General features: G+C 37.8%; 1 protein-coding gene across 1 annotated transcript; it reads left to right on the top strand.

Annotated features, from left to right (window-relative positions):
- The first annotated feature begins 2102 nt into the window (after positions 1–2102).
- LOC126822117 (ADP-dependent glucokinase) lies at positions 2103–13501 on the top strand. The gene is made up of 5 exons (XM_050550877.2): positions 2103–2493; positions 3478–3668; positions 4093–4192; positions 6300–6436; positions 8319–13501. Exons 1-5 carry the CDS (start codon positions 2162–2164, stop codon positions 8978–8980), a joined length of 1422 nt encoding a protein of 473 aa, XP_050406834.1. The 5' UTR covers positions 2103–2161; the 3' UTR covers positions 8981–13501.
- Positions 13502–15920: the final 2419 nt, after the last annotated feature.

The following is a 15920-nucleotide window of genomic DNA, read 5'->3' as shown; positions in this document are numbered from 1 at the left end:
ACGGGAGTCTGACCTTCTATCCGTATAATATGCATACACCATGCCTAACCAGACAATCTATTATACTAATATTTGTGACTGTCGTTTGTCTGTCTGTTTGTCTGTTTGTCTGTCTGTTCGGGGTTGGCGGCTACACTAGGTCTGCCCCGAGTCTGAAATTTGGGGAATAGGGGTAGCTCGGACCGGGAAGTAACATAGGCCAGGTGGCGTTAGTCTATCACTTCCGGTTTCGGGGTTATGACCCCCGAGCGAAGCCGGGCATTCTTCTAGTATATAATAAAAAACAATATTGTCTGGTTGGGCATGGTGTATTGCATATTATACGGATAGAGGGTCAGACTCCCGTGGACTAACATAGAATCCTAGACGAAACTTCGTTCATAGAGAGGTTTAACGTCTACTCGACATAAACTAGGTAATTTCGAGACTAACATATGGTTCAATTTTATTTCAATAATTCGCTTGCGCGTAGGGGTCTTTAGCAGTGGGAGGAAACAGGAGGACCCGGAGAAAACCCACGAGGTTGGACAGGCGACCCTACTTCTTGTCACGTACAACCGGGGAATCGACACCACGCCAGTTGACTCAATGACAGACGTTACAATACAACGCGCCCGTGCTAACCATTCGCCCACCCAACCCCCCTTTTCTTGAAGAAATATCTTTATAAATGCTTCGGTTGATAAATAGAATGTGTTTTATTTAACGTCCTATTTCTTAGTTCCATCCGGGATAATGAAGACAGGCATACAATACAATGAGGTGAATTTTGCCAGGGCAGTGGTCAGCGGTAATCCGATTGAATCCAAGTCGAGAGGTTATCTGACATGGATATTTTGTATCACTGAAATGAAATGGGGTTTAACGTCTTACTGTTCTGTGATAATGGCGAGTGGGGGGGCTAGGGGGGGGGGGGGCTATAAGGACCTAGGATGCCTATAAGGACCTAGGATGGAAGCCCCCCCCCCCCCAATCAAGAATTGCTTCCGCCGGCCCTGGTATACGCCTAACAGTGCTATGAGGCAAACTTTGCCCAGTGGCACTACGTCCTACTCTTATATCGAATTCCAACTGTTAAGGGATCTTTTACGTGCACGCCAATGTGTACACGGGGCCTCGGTATTTCGTTCCATCCGAAGAAGGCTGTCATAAGCTACCTTAAATCGATGTTCTCCACAACAATCTAAATGCAAGGAAAACAAAATGAAATGAAATGGGGTTTAACGCCTTTCTGTTCTGCTTCGTCTGTGCTAATAAAGACGGACATCACAATGCAGTGTGCAATAAGGGACATTTTGCCCGGGCAGCGGCATTACGGCCTACTCTTATATCGATTATTATGGTTTTTGGCTGTCTTCATAAGTCATGTGTCGCAACAAAGTTAAAGTTAAATTGTCTATAGATAGTCACAGGGTCGGATTTATCTACTTATGGGCCCTTTATAGACCAAATTCATCAGTGGGCCCTTAAATTTATATACTTTATGGTTTTGTATATATTATGTAGGCCTAATGAAATACCCTATGTACACACCAAACCGGTTTATACACTGGCACGCTGCGCGACAAATTAGCTTCAATGGACTAGTCGTTCGGGTGGGACGAAAAACCGACGTGCCTTGTACACATTGGTGTGCATGTAAAAGAACCATTGACAGTTGGAATTCTATATATTTTACATTTTATTTCAAATTTATATATTCTTTAACATTTCCTAATGATTTCGCATTAATTTTGGTATGTGTGAAATAGCTATATTTAACGCCCCTTTCCACAGAAATAGGTAATGGCGTACGCGGAATATTTGGTTAGTGGAGATCTGGAAGTTTCCTCGGTGGTCCTCCTCTGAGAAAATTGTGAAAAATCAATGGTGATTTGTGGCGCATATCTGGAATCGATTATAAATTGAAATTCACCTATTACGAAGGTACTATAGAGAATTAAACTTTGAAAGAAATGAATGTCGAAGTGATTTCGCAGATTCGCGGACAATATTTTGTGAGCCAGTCCATTTTTTTTGTACATGTGTGGTCAAAGGGAAACAACTACAGTATTTTTCCGGGCTCGAAGTATAAGGGAAGTAACTCTCCTAATCACTTATTTTGTTGACATTGACATGATCAGTGATCGATGCGTGACACAAGCACGACAACACTGAAAACATGTCGATGTCCGTGAAGGTTGGGAGTTTGATCACCCTGTTGGTTGTATTGGCTGCCTATTTGTACCGAAAACAGACGAACGACAATCTAAATGATCGTTTAGGACATGTTTTATCAGGATTGCTGAGGGCCGAAAGAAAAGTTCCACAACCAAAAACTCGAGTTGCCCTGGGATTTGGCAGTTGTTCTGATATTTTTGTCGACGCGTTATCGGTGATTGACGGATTGAACCTGTTGCCGCCAGAGACTCCAGAACATTTTGATTCCGTCAACAGCACAGAGCAACTTGCGAAATTAGCTGCTTATTTTTTCCAACACGGTGCGGCAGCAGAGTAAGTATAAAGTATACCGGTACTGGCGGTAGCCTAAATACTTGTCAAACTGGTTACACTACAAACCGGTTTATCAATCATTGAATCAATGGGCTGTGAAATAACGAAATGGAAATTCTATAAAAGCAATTTAGGCTAACATTAGTGCATCAGAATTTAGCTGACATACCCAATAAATTACAAAATCATTGCAAATATTGCACTTTGGGCGGAGGTACCACATGGGTTCTCTCCCTAAGCATGAGAAAATGTTTGAAACACTTACTGTAAATGGTGATTACTAGATTATATTCTAAGTGCAAAACCTCCAGAGACTGCTTTGCTTATCAATTCATACCTTATTTCCAGGTTTCAGGTTTTCCATTGGAACTCATTCAACAAGGGGGTTAGTCAGTAAATACTAGTTTAATAGACTGTCAATAGGGTGTAGTGCATGAGGAAGTGTATGCTTACTGTACCATTTTTAGGGTGTTACCCTAGAAAGTTTCTCAGGAATTTCCGACATGGTTTCACTTTGTCAGTGGTGCAGGATGAAAGGGTCTGGCAAGAGACAATGTGTATTCATTTGGATGGCAGAAAAAACAAGGTCCTGTGTACACATTCATGGCTCGAAATGTTCGCCTGTCTACTTGTCGCCAACAGGCGATTTTTTCGTCTGACAGGTAGCAAGTAAAACCTGCGACGGGTAACTTTTTTAAAACATTTCGAGGCCTGCACATTGGTGTGCACGTAAAAGAACCCTTGAAAGTTGGTGATTCCCCAGTTGTACGTGACAAGGAGTAGGTCTCCTGTCCAACCTCGTGGGTTTTCTCCGGGTCCTACAGTTTCCTCCCGCTGCTAAAGACCCTGATGCACAAGTGAATTACTGAAATAAAATTCAACCATATGTTAGTCCCAAAGATGCCATAGTTTGTGTCGAGTGGACGTTAAAAATCATTTTTTTCTCTCTCTATTTGTTATGAAATTTGAATTTATCTATTTCAGGAGATATGTCAGTAATGCATCATTATTTCAAACAATTCTGGACATCAGTGATAGTATCCAAGGTCGACGTTGGAACCTTGGTGGGAATGCTCCTGTGATGGCCAACAGGATGGCGTTAGAGGGACTGGATGTATTGTTAGGTGCCCGATTGACCAATAACCTGGCTAGTTCTTTAGCACCAAATGTGAAAGGTTGTATAGTTTATTTCTGTTCACACATCTTTCTGCAATTGTTCACTCACAGTGGGGGGGGGGGCTTGGATGGCCGAATGGTTAGCATGTGTGCACTGTATCATAAGGTCTGTCGTTGAGTCAACTGGCGTGGTTTCGTTTCCTCATTTGTACGTGTCAAGGAGTACTGTTGCCTGCCCAACCTCATGGGTTTTCTCCAGGTCCTCTGGTTTCCTCCCACTGCTAAAGACCCTAAACTAAAATTGAACCATATGTTAGTCCCAAAATGACCTAGTTTGTGCCCAGTGTACCTCAAACCTCTCTCTCTCTCTCTCTCTCTCTCTCTCTCTCTCTCTCTCTCTCTCTCTCAATATGTCTGATAGTGACTATGAAAGGTGCCTTGTATCTATCCAGACTTGCTGACCATTATCCGGATTAATTTCAGTGACAGGTAAAACAACATCATCCGAGGAAGATGTTCATATTGTACTGGAATATAAAACAGGTGAAAAATGGGGAAGATATGTCTCACCTAGAGCCAACAGGTAATTTACACCTTTAGTTTTAAATATCAGGAATTCTGTTTTTGTTTTTAACTATTTTTTCGATACAGAAATTTATTTAAAGGAGCTAAATCTCTAATATTTGGGACCTAGAAAAACATTATAGTACACGATTCGTGTACCAATGGTAGAATGTTTATTTTGTCTTAAATATTGGATATCAGAAGTTCATTTTTTCCCGGTAACATTACAACATTAATGTTGATTTAATTTGACAAATAATTCGTGTTTTCACTGCCAAAGACTTTAGATGATATTGAGTTAGAGACTTAGCTACTTTAATTTGAACATTAATGTATAATGCAATGCCGAGTCACTGCTCAGCAAAACATAAAACAAATTAAGTATTTAGATTTCAGACATTCTTTTTCATTTTAGAATGTTAGATTACATCTAGGGATGCAAGATCATATTTTAGGAACATTCACATTTTAGGATCCATGATCACATTTAAGGATCTAATTAAGATCACATTTTAGGATCTAATTAAGATCACATTTTAGGATCTAATTAAGATCACATTTTAGGATGTAAGATCACATTTTAGGATGTGAGATCACATTTTAGGATGTAAGATCACATTTTATAATGCAAGATCACATTTTAGGGTGTAAGATCTTATTTTAGGATGTAAAATCACATTTTAGAATCTTTTAGGATCCATGATGTAAGATCGCATTTTAGGATGTAAGATCGCATTTTAGGATGTAAGTTAAGATCTCATTTTAGGATGTTAGCTAAGATTGCACTTTAGGAACATTCCTGTTTTAGGATGTAAGATCACATTTTTATTGTGTCATTGTACAAGTTGTTTGGCACACTTGAGCTACTGTAGATTTAAGATATTTTTAAACCGTACATAAAATAGCTTTGTACATGTATTTGATGTCATTTTCACTAGACTGTGATATTTGTCATTTTATCTACATTTATATAAATATTTTATTGTGATATTATTTAGTTTTTCTAATTATGATCACCGTATGTTCGTTTGGTGCTGACATATCATAAAACACCATTTCATTGTTTTACATTTTTAAAATACAGAAATTAAACATACATTATGCAAGATCTAAATCTGTCTATTGCAGCTCTTTCTTTAGACCTGAAATGTTATCTAAATTATTAATTAGACATTAATTAACTTATCCAGACCATAATCAACTCTCGATGGCATCGTTAGCCTGCGATATTTACTGGATTATGATCCGATTTGCTGCTCAATTTTCAATCAGGATTTAATCATGAAATGGATAATCGAGACTATGTATTTTATCGTACAGATTTTAGTAATGATAATCGAGGCTAGGCCGAAATTTCAATCACTTAATTCTCAGTTCATATTGGATCAATTTGACTGAAATTTTCAGCAAATTATCTTTACATTATCTAGTTTTTAACTATTATAGTGAGAACTGCCTGCTCTTTATCTGATCTCCCATAATGTATCTTTAATTAGATTTAAACAACTTTTACTGACATTATTACACAATGCTTAGTCACTAAAAACAAAGAACTAAATGAAATAAAATGTTTTTTAATGTCCTACTGTTAACAAAGAACAAACAGTCCGTGAATACAGTACAGGAAATTCAAAATGGCGAAGTGAATAAATCAATTATATATTTCAACCCATCAAAAGACATGTGAATGTTTTCATTTAAGCACAAAATTTTATGGTGTCATGGTAAATTAATTATTGTTGAAAATGTACATAATTTATATTTATTGCTTATAAAGTATTGTTTATGTGCTTAGTATGTAAATATTTTATAAGTTTAGTTTGAAATGATCCACGATATGAATGCAAGAATTATTATGGATATTGATTATTGACAGTTTACAAGGAATTCAGAATCTGTCAAGTGATTAGCATTGGCTTTAATGGTCAACCCCGAATTATTGAAATAAAATTTGAACCATATGTTAGTCCCGAAATGACCTAGTTTGTGCTCCATCTGTCATCTCTTTATGATTTTTTTATCTGTTTTTTTTTTTTACTGTCCTTTTATGGATGTGGCCCCTGCACTTTAATGGCCTATGGGGTACAGACCAAATGATATTTTATGAAATGTTGTTTTTATTTCAGATTAATTCTACACAGTGATACGGGTAATCCATATCTTCAGTCATTGGAAAACTTTCAAGAAGAACTAAAGACGTTTAAACCATCACTGATAGTAATTGGAGGATTACAAATGATGGATAATTTCCCATTTGAACAAGGTGAATAGTTTATTCATCAGATTAAAAAAATATTATACAAGAGATAGGGAAGGGGGGACGGCAACACTCCTTTAAACCTGATAAAAGATGTAGAGAGAGGGAATGGCATCACGCCCTTAAAACTAATAAATGAGGTAGGGAGGGGGAATGGCAACACTCCCTTACCACTGATAAAGGAGGTAGGGAAGGGACACGGCAACACTCTCTTAAAGATGGGTTCCCAGAAAAGTATTTATCCAGTGGTTATTTCCAATAAAAGTATGGCAATTTTGGTATATATGGAAAGTAGAGATATCCAATCTTACTAGAAAAATACTGGATTCCCTGAAAAACACTCATGAAGCGTATACAGGACAAAAATGTAAGGGTTCCCCTAATCGACAGCCTGATGATTAGGAATTTCTGCAAGCGTGATGTCAAAGGTCACACGCGAACATTAAGCGCTTGATGTACAAGTTGATAAACTTTATGAAGAGTTAGACGTACAACACTTTCTGAGATAAAAATGACGGAAAAAGACATGGGTAGTGGATAACCCGAGAATTTAATTAGGATTTGATATTTGTAATAAATAGTAAGCGATTAAAGACAACATCGTCTTATGTGTACATGGAATTCTCCTCTTGACTTCCAAGAGAGGTAAGTCACGTGACGTAAACATGACCTGGTTTGATCGAATTTTTATAGCAGGGCATTTCTTCGCGATTACTATGTTTGAGAAGGATTTGAAGCAAAATTATGACAAATTAATTAGTTTGAATATGGTTTTAGTCCATATATACCATTAAATCACCCAGTTTGTACCGGGAATGTATCTTTAAAACTAATAAAAAAAGGTAGGGCGTGGGGGAATGGCAACACTCTCTTAAAACAAATAAAAAAAGGTAAGGAGGGGGGAATGGCAACACTCCCTTAAAACTAATACAAGCGGTAGGGAGGAGGAACGGCAACACTCCTTTAAAACTAATAAAAGCGGTAGGGAGGAGGAACGGCAACTCTCCCTTAAAACTGATAAAAGAGGTAGGGAGGGGAAACGGCAAAACTCCCTTAAAACTAATACATACAAGAGGTAGGGAGGGGGGAGTGGCAACACCCCCTTAAAACTGATAAAAGTAGCAGGTTGGGGAAACAGCAAGACTCCATTTAAACTGATAAAAGATGTAGGGACAGGAAACGGCAACACCCTTTAAAATTAAAAAGAGATAAAGTCAGCATCATTCTCAATGAGTCCTCTGCATGCTCTAAGTTTGAAGAGCTGGCCCCATGCTGACCCCATGCTGGCCCCATGCTGGCCCCATAGCATTCTCAGATTCTCCTAAACAATGATTCAAAGTTGAGAACGAAGTAATTTGACTGAAATTTTCAACATATTCTCTTTTCATTATCTATTTTTTAACTATTATAGCAGGAAACTGTCAGCTCTTTATCCGAATCGTACATAATGCATCTGGGAGTCACGGTGGCTAGGTGGTTAAGACGCTGGCTCGCTCGCCTGGAGGTCGGGTGTTCGATCCCTGCATTTGCCGAGATAGTTCATCCAGATTTCCCGGCGTGGTTCCCCCTTGTCAGTGGTGCAGAACGGAGGGCCTGACAAAGACAGCTGTCTAGTCCTTCGGATGAGATGAAAAACCGAGGTCCCGTGTATGCATTGGAATGCACGGAAAAGATCCCTTGGCAGTTGGAATTCGATATAAGAGTAGGCGATAGTGCTGCTGCCCGGGCAAAATTTCCCTCATAGCACACTGTATGGCGTATGCCCGTCTTCATTATCCCAGTATAGGAGCAGAACAGTAGGACGTTAAACCCCATTTCATTTCATTTCATAATGCGTCTTTAAAATTATTCATATTTATTTCATTAAAATTATTGTTTTTGTTTTCAGGTCAAAGATTAGAAAGGTTACACAAATTACAGAATTTACTTGCTCAAGTTTCACCCTCGACCAAAATTCATTTCGAGATGGCGTCCTTCACCGATTCAGCTTTATTAAAAGAAATTTACACAACAGTAATGATTCATTCCGATTCTTTGGGTATGAATGAACAAGAGTTACCTAACTTAGTAGGCCTGTTAACTCATGGGAGGATAACTCTGGTTTCTGAAAGCTATCCTAGAGTAGCGACAGTTCTCGACCAGATGCGATTAGTTTATAATAAAATGCGAAAAAGTCATCGTACAGGTAGAAAACTAACGCGTCTTCACGTCCACACGTTAGCCTATCAGGCCATATTAACCACGAAATCTTCATCGTGGAAAAATACAATGTCGGCAGCCGCCAAAGCTTCGTTAACGGCTCATCGACACGTCTGCGGTTCTAGTTATATAGACGTTCTCAAGTCCAAACTTATTATGGACGATTCCTTTGCCAGAAGTGTTTCTGATTCCACGGATAAAGTTAATTTCCTTGAAAACCGTCCCGTATCTTGTTGGGATGAGGACGACTACCAGATTTGTGTCGCTCCCGTCTTAGTTTGTACAAATGTTTTGCAGACGGCCGGAGGTGGAGACAATATATCGTCGGCTGGCCTCGTCCTACAGCTGTAGATATAAACATTGTACTAACATCGTCTTTCATGCACAAGGCCACGCAAAAAAAATATTCTTGCTCTCAGACAATCCTTAACAAAAATCTGACACAGGAGGAAGGTTTTTATTTTGTCAAATGAAGGCCTGGAAATAATGGTTTTAGGTGTACCTGACAAAATGTCAGGCACTAATGAAATAGTACCTGACATTTTCAACTAAGTGCCTGACATTTATTAATAATATCAATAAAAAAGACAAATCAGTGCCGGACAAGATGACAGGCACCAGAGGTTTTGTGGCTGACAAAGCCTGAATCTGTGTCTGACATTGACGACATTGTCTGTGACAAGTGTCTGATTTCCAGGCTTAATGAAGGCTCCTGGGAGAAATGACTTCTCGTAGGCACCACATTGCAAGATTCTACATTTATCTCATTGTGGTGTTTATTGGAATATATGATTATCTAGTATCAGTGGAAATCTTGATAAATGAGCCTACTTCCTGTGCGGTAATTAAATGCGACTGTTTTTATTTTTTAGAGACGCAGGATTATCTGAGAGTTAGAATATTTTTTTTATTTGGCCTACATAATTTTATCATTTATTTTAACTAACCATATTAATATTATGTGTATAAACAGAATGACAATATTAATTTCATTCGTCAGTCGTACTTGACTATATTTAGGCACGATTGATAATCAGTGCCGATCTTAGCGGTTGCACAGGGTCCGTAACTTTTAACAGAAAATTTTATAGAAATTTACAGTCAACATTCTCATTTTCAGTTAGGCCTTTCACTGTCCTTTTTTGGGGGGATGGATTTTTGGAATCAAACATCCATAGGGATCATTTTCCATGTACGCATTTCCATGGCATTTCCATGCACATTTTTTCCAGTTACATGGAATCAGTCCCATTACATTTGCGTTAGACTGACATTTTTACTGACAAAAATGCATACATGGAAAACAGTGTTAACTCTGCTAGCACTGAAAAACAATTGACTTTTGACGTGTTGAGTCCAGTCAGGTTCAGGGTATGCTACAATACTACTTTTGTTAATAGTATTATGACTATTTCCTCTGCTGTTATAACTACATCTTATTTCTGTTATACAAGGGACACAATTCTATGGAATATTCCATCCTCGAGGGTTTTCTCCTGGTCCTCCGGATTCCTCCCACTGCTAAAGACCCCTACACGCAAGTGAATTATTGAAATAAAATTGAACCGTATGTTAGTCCCATAATGACCTAGTTTGTGTCAATCCCCATCTCTCTCTCTCTTTCTCTCTCTTTCTCTCTCTCTGGAATACAATTACTGTTTCTTACTGAGCAATGTTTCCACTAGTATTCTGTGTTAGTTGAAACATGGCTCAGTAATAACCATATTCCATAGAATTGTGACCAATGTATTCCAGTTCAATTACTAAATGCTGTTGAATCATTTTATATTTGTGTTGCACTGCTTTAAACATAATGGACTGTTCTATTGCTCTTAAATGTATTCACTAATTTAGTATTATATTTTAGTTGAAGAGCCACAATTTTCAATATTACCTATATGTTTACTACATTCTAAATATAGATTTTAATTTTACATTATCAATCTAAATATAGATTTTAATATCACATTATCAATCTATGTATAGATTTTAATATTACATTGTCTTTCTAAATATAGATTTTAATATCACGTAAACCACTAAGTTATAATCAGCATTTTCTATTTAGGCTAAGCAGAGTGTAAGCAATTTAATTGCTTGATGCTTTACAATAAGATTTGGTGACCTGTTTCTCGAAATCTTAACTAAAGATAAGATCCAAATTTTAGTAGATACTTCAATTTTGATTGGCTAAGCATTAAATCAATCTAATATTATCCAATCAAATTACTAAAATTTGGATTTTATCTTTGTTAGATTATCAAACCATGATAGAAGAAAGATATTCATCATGTACCAAACTACACCAAATGAGAATGCAATATCATGACGATCATATTGTAGCTCTATTTTCTTTAAAGCTTTGGCCAAAAGAAATAATCTAGTTCTCAGACAATCCTCCCTAAAATTCTAATGGGAGGGGTTTTTTGGTTTTATTTTTTTTGTCACGTTCCAAGACACTAAATTTATCTCATCATATTGTTGATTATCCAGTATCTTTTATCTCATCACATTGTTGAATTTATGATTATCCAGTATCATTCATTATTTTTAATACAATTTATCAGGGTTGCATATACTGTTATCCGGATTCTTTCTTTAAACCGGATTCTTGCTGTAACCCAGATTCCTACTGTTACCTAGATTCTTTCTTTAACCCGGATTCTTACTGTAACCCAGATTCCTACTGTTACCTGGATTCTTTCTTTAACCCGGATTCTTACTGTAACCGAGATTCTTTCCACCGGTATTACCCGGATTCTTACTGTACCCCGGATTCTTACTGTAACCCAGACTCTTACTGTAACCTGAATTTTTACTGTAACCGGGATTCTTACTGTGACTCAGATTCTTACGGTAACCCAGACTTTTACTGTAACCCAGATTCTAATTGTAACCCAGATTCTTACTGTAAACCGGATTCTTACTGTAACCCAGATTCTAACTGTAACCCAGATTCTTACTGTATTTATTCAACCATTACACATCAATATAAGCATGTACAAAAAAAAACACTGCGCATACCCAGTGGCAAACACAAACTCAACTAAAAGACATGAAACGAAAACTTAGCAGGGGTATCTGAGAATCAAAAATTTTTTTTTTTTTCATTTGGTCTTAGATTAGTATCATGTAGTTGTAGACCATGTTTTTTTTTACAATCCATTAATTAGCCATTCCAACAACTTACATATATCAGTGCTTCTTGTCAGTGTCTTTAGTCCCCCGAAAAGCAGAGAATAAGGGAAAATGTTACTGATTTTGTACGTAACATTTCAAAATGGTTTTAGTCCCAAAATGACCTAGTTTGTGTCGAGTGGAGGTTAAACCCCATTTCTCTATCTCTCTCTTAAATGGTTTCACACTTTTCGGCAGATCAAAGACACCCTTTATCTTATAACTATCAGAAAATCAATTCACTCAGTTTTCATGCTGTTTTTTTATGGCATATAAATCTATATAGACTGTTTTGACCAAATTATATCAAATATATCAAACAGAAAAAGCAAAATCATGTGTCCACATGCCCCTGTCCTGTATACTTTTTTTTTATCGTTTAGAATTCAATACAGAGTTACTGATACATAATAGAGTCTCAATGAGGCTTCGTTATGTTAGGTAATAGAATTAAAACTGTATAAAAATTTTAACCTAGGCTACATCTATAAATGGTCACAAGGAATTAATAAAGATCAAAAATTAGTTTGTGGACCTTATCTATATTGTTTATCACTTGCTGTTCCTTCATTTGAACATTGATTTATTTTGTTATGTAAGCATAAATCTTATATTTATATATGTTATAATAAATGATGATTCCATAATAATATTATTCTAAATATTGAGGATGATTATTTCTTGTATTTGTTCAGATAAGGATTACATGTACTGTCAGAGATGTAATTGTTAAAATAGAGATTACATGTACTGTCAGAGATGTAATTGTTAAAAGGGGATTACATGTATTGTTAGATGTTATTGTTTGAATAGGGACTACATATATTTTCAAATGTAATTGTTCCTAGGGGAATTACATGTACTGTCAGAGATGTAATTGTTGAAATGGGGATGATTACATGTATTTTCAGATCTAATATTTCAAATGAGAATTACATGTAGGGGCCTACCATACTTTGAAATTCCTTTGATATACATTCTGTTTTAGGCAACACTCCAATCTGTTTTAGACCACACCCCGAATCTGTTTTAGGCCACACCGCAATTCGATTTTTTGTTCTTCGGGAATCAATTTAAAAATTTGACAAATTTTTATCAAGCCGCCTGAAAAACTAAAAATTTCATTTTCTTGTGGTATTATTGATTTGAAATTCATTTGATTATGTCTATTCCAGTACCCTACATCTAGCTAGATGTAGAGTAACGGAATCAGCTGAGGTTTGCCGTGTGCGCCTTGGCCTTATATCCTAATTCTAAAAAAACATTATCGATCCACCGGATATTTTACACCCAACGAGCTGGGGCCTTATCCATAAAGACTATTTAAAGGGTGTTCATTGGTTAATCGTTAAAATTAAGGTACAAATTTTAGCCCTTAGCCAATGAAATGGCTCTTATTTGAAAGCTTCAACATGTTCATTGGTTGAGGTTTAAAATCCAATTACAAAATTTAGCCCTTAGCCAATGAAATGGCAGCATTCTTAAAGCTTTTGTGAATAAGGACCCTGTATTTTATCTTATTTCTGTTGATTAGAAATTCATTTTATCATTTCAACAATTATTACATCTTGACTTTTTCATAGCTATTTACACTTTATACGTGGTTTTTAAAAAAGCCTATTTTAACTGACCTGTTGAACTTGCGACCAGTATTTTATTTTATTCGCTCAATAAAATTTTAACCATTTAAAAAAAGGTTTTCTTTATTATGTAGTGGAGGCTGCAGCATGTTCCTGAAGCAACAACTGCGAGTTTTACAGCATCTAGACATTGCTACACAGCTTTGCAATTCCCGAAATTATAGCTGTGTTGTCTCCCTTTAGAGGTTGTGACACAAACACACTCAAATCAAATACGGAAACCTTCACATTAAACGAACCTTAAGCAACTCAATTATCACAGGTAGACATTTTAGCTGGAAAGCGCAAGACATGGTATTTGCGATGATCGAGGTGTCGGATAGGCACTCAAGCTGGGTCAGTACCCAATCGAAATTAGTGACAAAATGAAATTGAAATGAAATGGGGGGTTTAACGTCCTACTGTTCTGCTCCGAACTGGGCAACTGAAGACGGGCATACGCCATACAGTGTGCTATGAGGGAGATTTTGCCCGGACAGCGGCACTATGGCCTACTCTTATATCAAATTCCAACTGCCAAGGGATCTTTTACGTTTTTTTACCCATTCGAACGACTAGATAGCTGTCCTTGTCAGGCCCTCCGTCCTGCAACACTGACAAGGGGGAACCACACCGGAAAACCTGGATGAACTTTCTCTGCCAATGCAGGGATCGAACACCTGACCTCCAGGCTAGCGAGCCAGCGTCTTACCCACTAAGCTACCGTGGGTCCGTGACCCCAAATTTGTGACGAAATACTCAGGGTATTACGTGAGGGGCTTGATGAGATGTAGGGAGTTGAAGATGGGGCTGCAGTGGGTAAGTGAGTGAAACACTGGTTAACTAATCAGGATATCCCTGGTTTGCTCCCGGTGATGGCTGAGAAAATTGTTCGTCATTTTCCAGAGTGGTTCCCCACTTCAATGTCTAATGACCTGGCAAAAGGACAGTGTCTAGTCGTTTGTATGATACGAAAAACCAAGATACTATGTACACATTGGCATGCCGGTAAAAGAACAGTTGACAGTTGGACTTCGAAAAAAGGGGCCGCAGTGCCAGTTGGAGCAGAAAAGATCCCAGCTGTGGGGGACAACAAATAACCAAATTTTGTCTGTTATGGTGCCGGGGGTCCTTCTTTCTGGGGAAATTTACTCACCTACATATATTTTATTTTCCCGCTCACCCCAACTGTTTCCTAGCAACCAGGGGTTTTACTAGTAAGCCCACTTCCAACTGTTCTCGGCATCCAGAAATTTCACGTCATAAAGGTTTACGCATCTTCAGATCAAATGTCAAGCCCTCTGCTCCAATAAGAAACCATGACAACACCTGCCAGTGAGCCCGATACATACCCACTGGACCACGCTTTGATCGTAGAAGCACCCGTCTCTGAAATCTGTTGGGGTTGGGGGAGGGAGTTGGATGGCACAATGGTTAGCGCGTGCGCATTGTATCATTAAGTCCGTCATTGAGTCAGCTGGCGTGATGTCCAACCTCCTGGGTTTTCTCCGAGTGCTCCAGTTTCCTCCCACTGATGAAGACCCCTACGCGCAAGCGAATTATTAAAATAAAATTGAACCATGTTAGTCCCGAAATGACCTAGCTTGTGTCGAGTCTCTCTTCCTGAAATCTCCAGCTTTAAGTTGCCTGCATCCTTTCATTTTGACGATACATCTTTTCAATTCCTGCGGCATCCTTGTTGTCTGAATACCATTATGGATTCAAAATTGTCAGCAGCACCTGAAGTCGCTCATCATGCTATGGATTTCAAATAAACCTGTCTGGCTCTATATTTTATAGGTAGCTACAAGTTCAATTAGTAACTAGACTGGGCCAAGGGAGATAAAAAGTTTTCTACTACTAGACATACATCATTAATTATCAACACAATACTCAGCATAATCTGTTGACAGCTACAAATGTATAGAACTAGGGAGATAATGTGGCTTCTATATGTATGCAATATTCTGTTATATGCCAGAGGTCAATCGTAGCCAGGTATGAAAATGGGCTTTTGAAAAATATGCTAGTTTTACTGCGTGAAAATTGACCGATATTGAGGACTATCTGACATTGTATCATTCAAGCAGTCATGACCTGTAATTATGGCCGAGTTGGAACCCATGGTCGATGCATTCAACTAAATGAACACCTACACCAGTGATTCTCAACCATTGTGCCGCAAGATCTTCCTAAATGTGCGGCGAAATTTTTTAACAGCACTCCTAAGAAAATGCGAAAAACCCTGTGATCACAATTGAGTATTCACTGGTGTCTACTGGTCAGTTCATAGCTGTGTTTTCTGGTCTATGACTAGTCTGTTTCTATGGTTGTATGCCGTCTATGACTTGCCATATTCTATTTTCCAAAAGTCAAATATTTTTCATATATTTAGTCAGGTGTGCCGCTATTTTTATTCATGTGTTCCACGGTGTGCCATTGACATAAAAAGATTGAGAATCACTGATCTACGCCAAGTTAGACAGTTTTACCTC

The sequence above is a fragment of the Patella vulgata genome, chromosome 5 (genome assembly GCF_932274485.2).
Source record: "Patella vulgata chromosome 5, xgPatVulg1.2, whole genome shotgun sequence".
Lineage (NCBI taxonomy): Eukaryota > Metazoa > Mollusca > Gastropoda > Patellidae > Patella > Patella vulgata.
The sequence above is the reverse complement of the archived record's forward strand: the minus strand, read 5'-3'. Positions and strand labels throughout refer to the sequence as shown.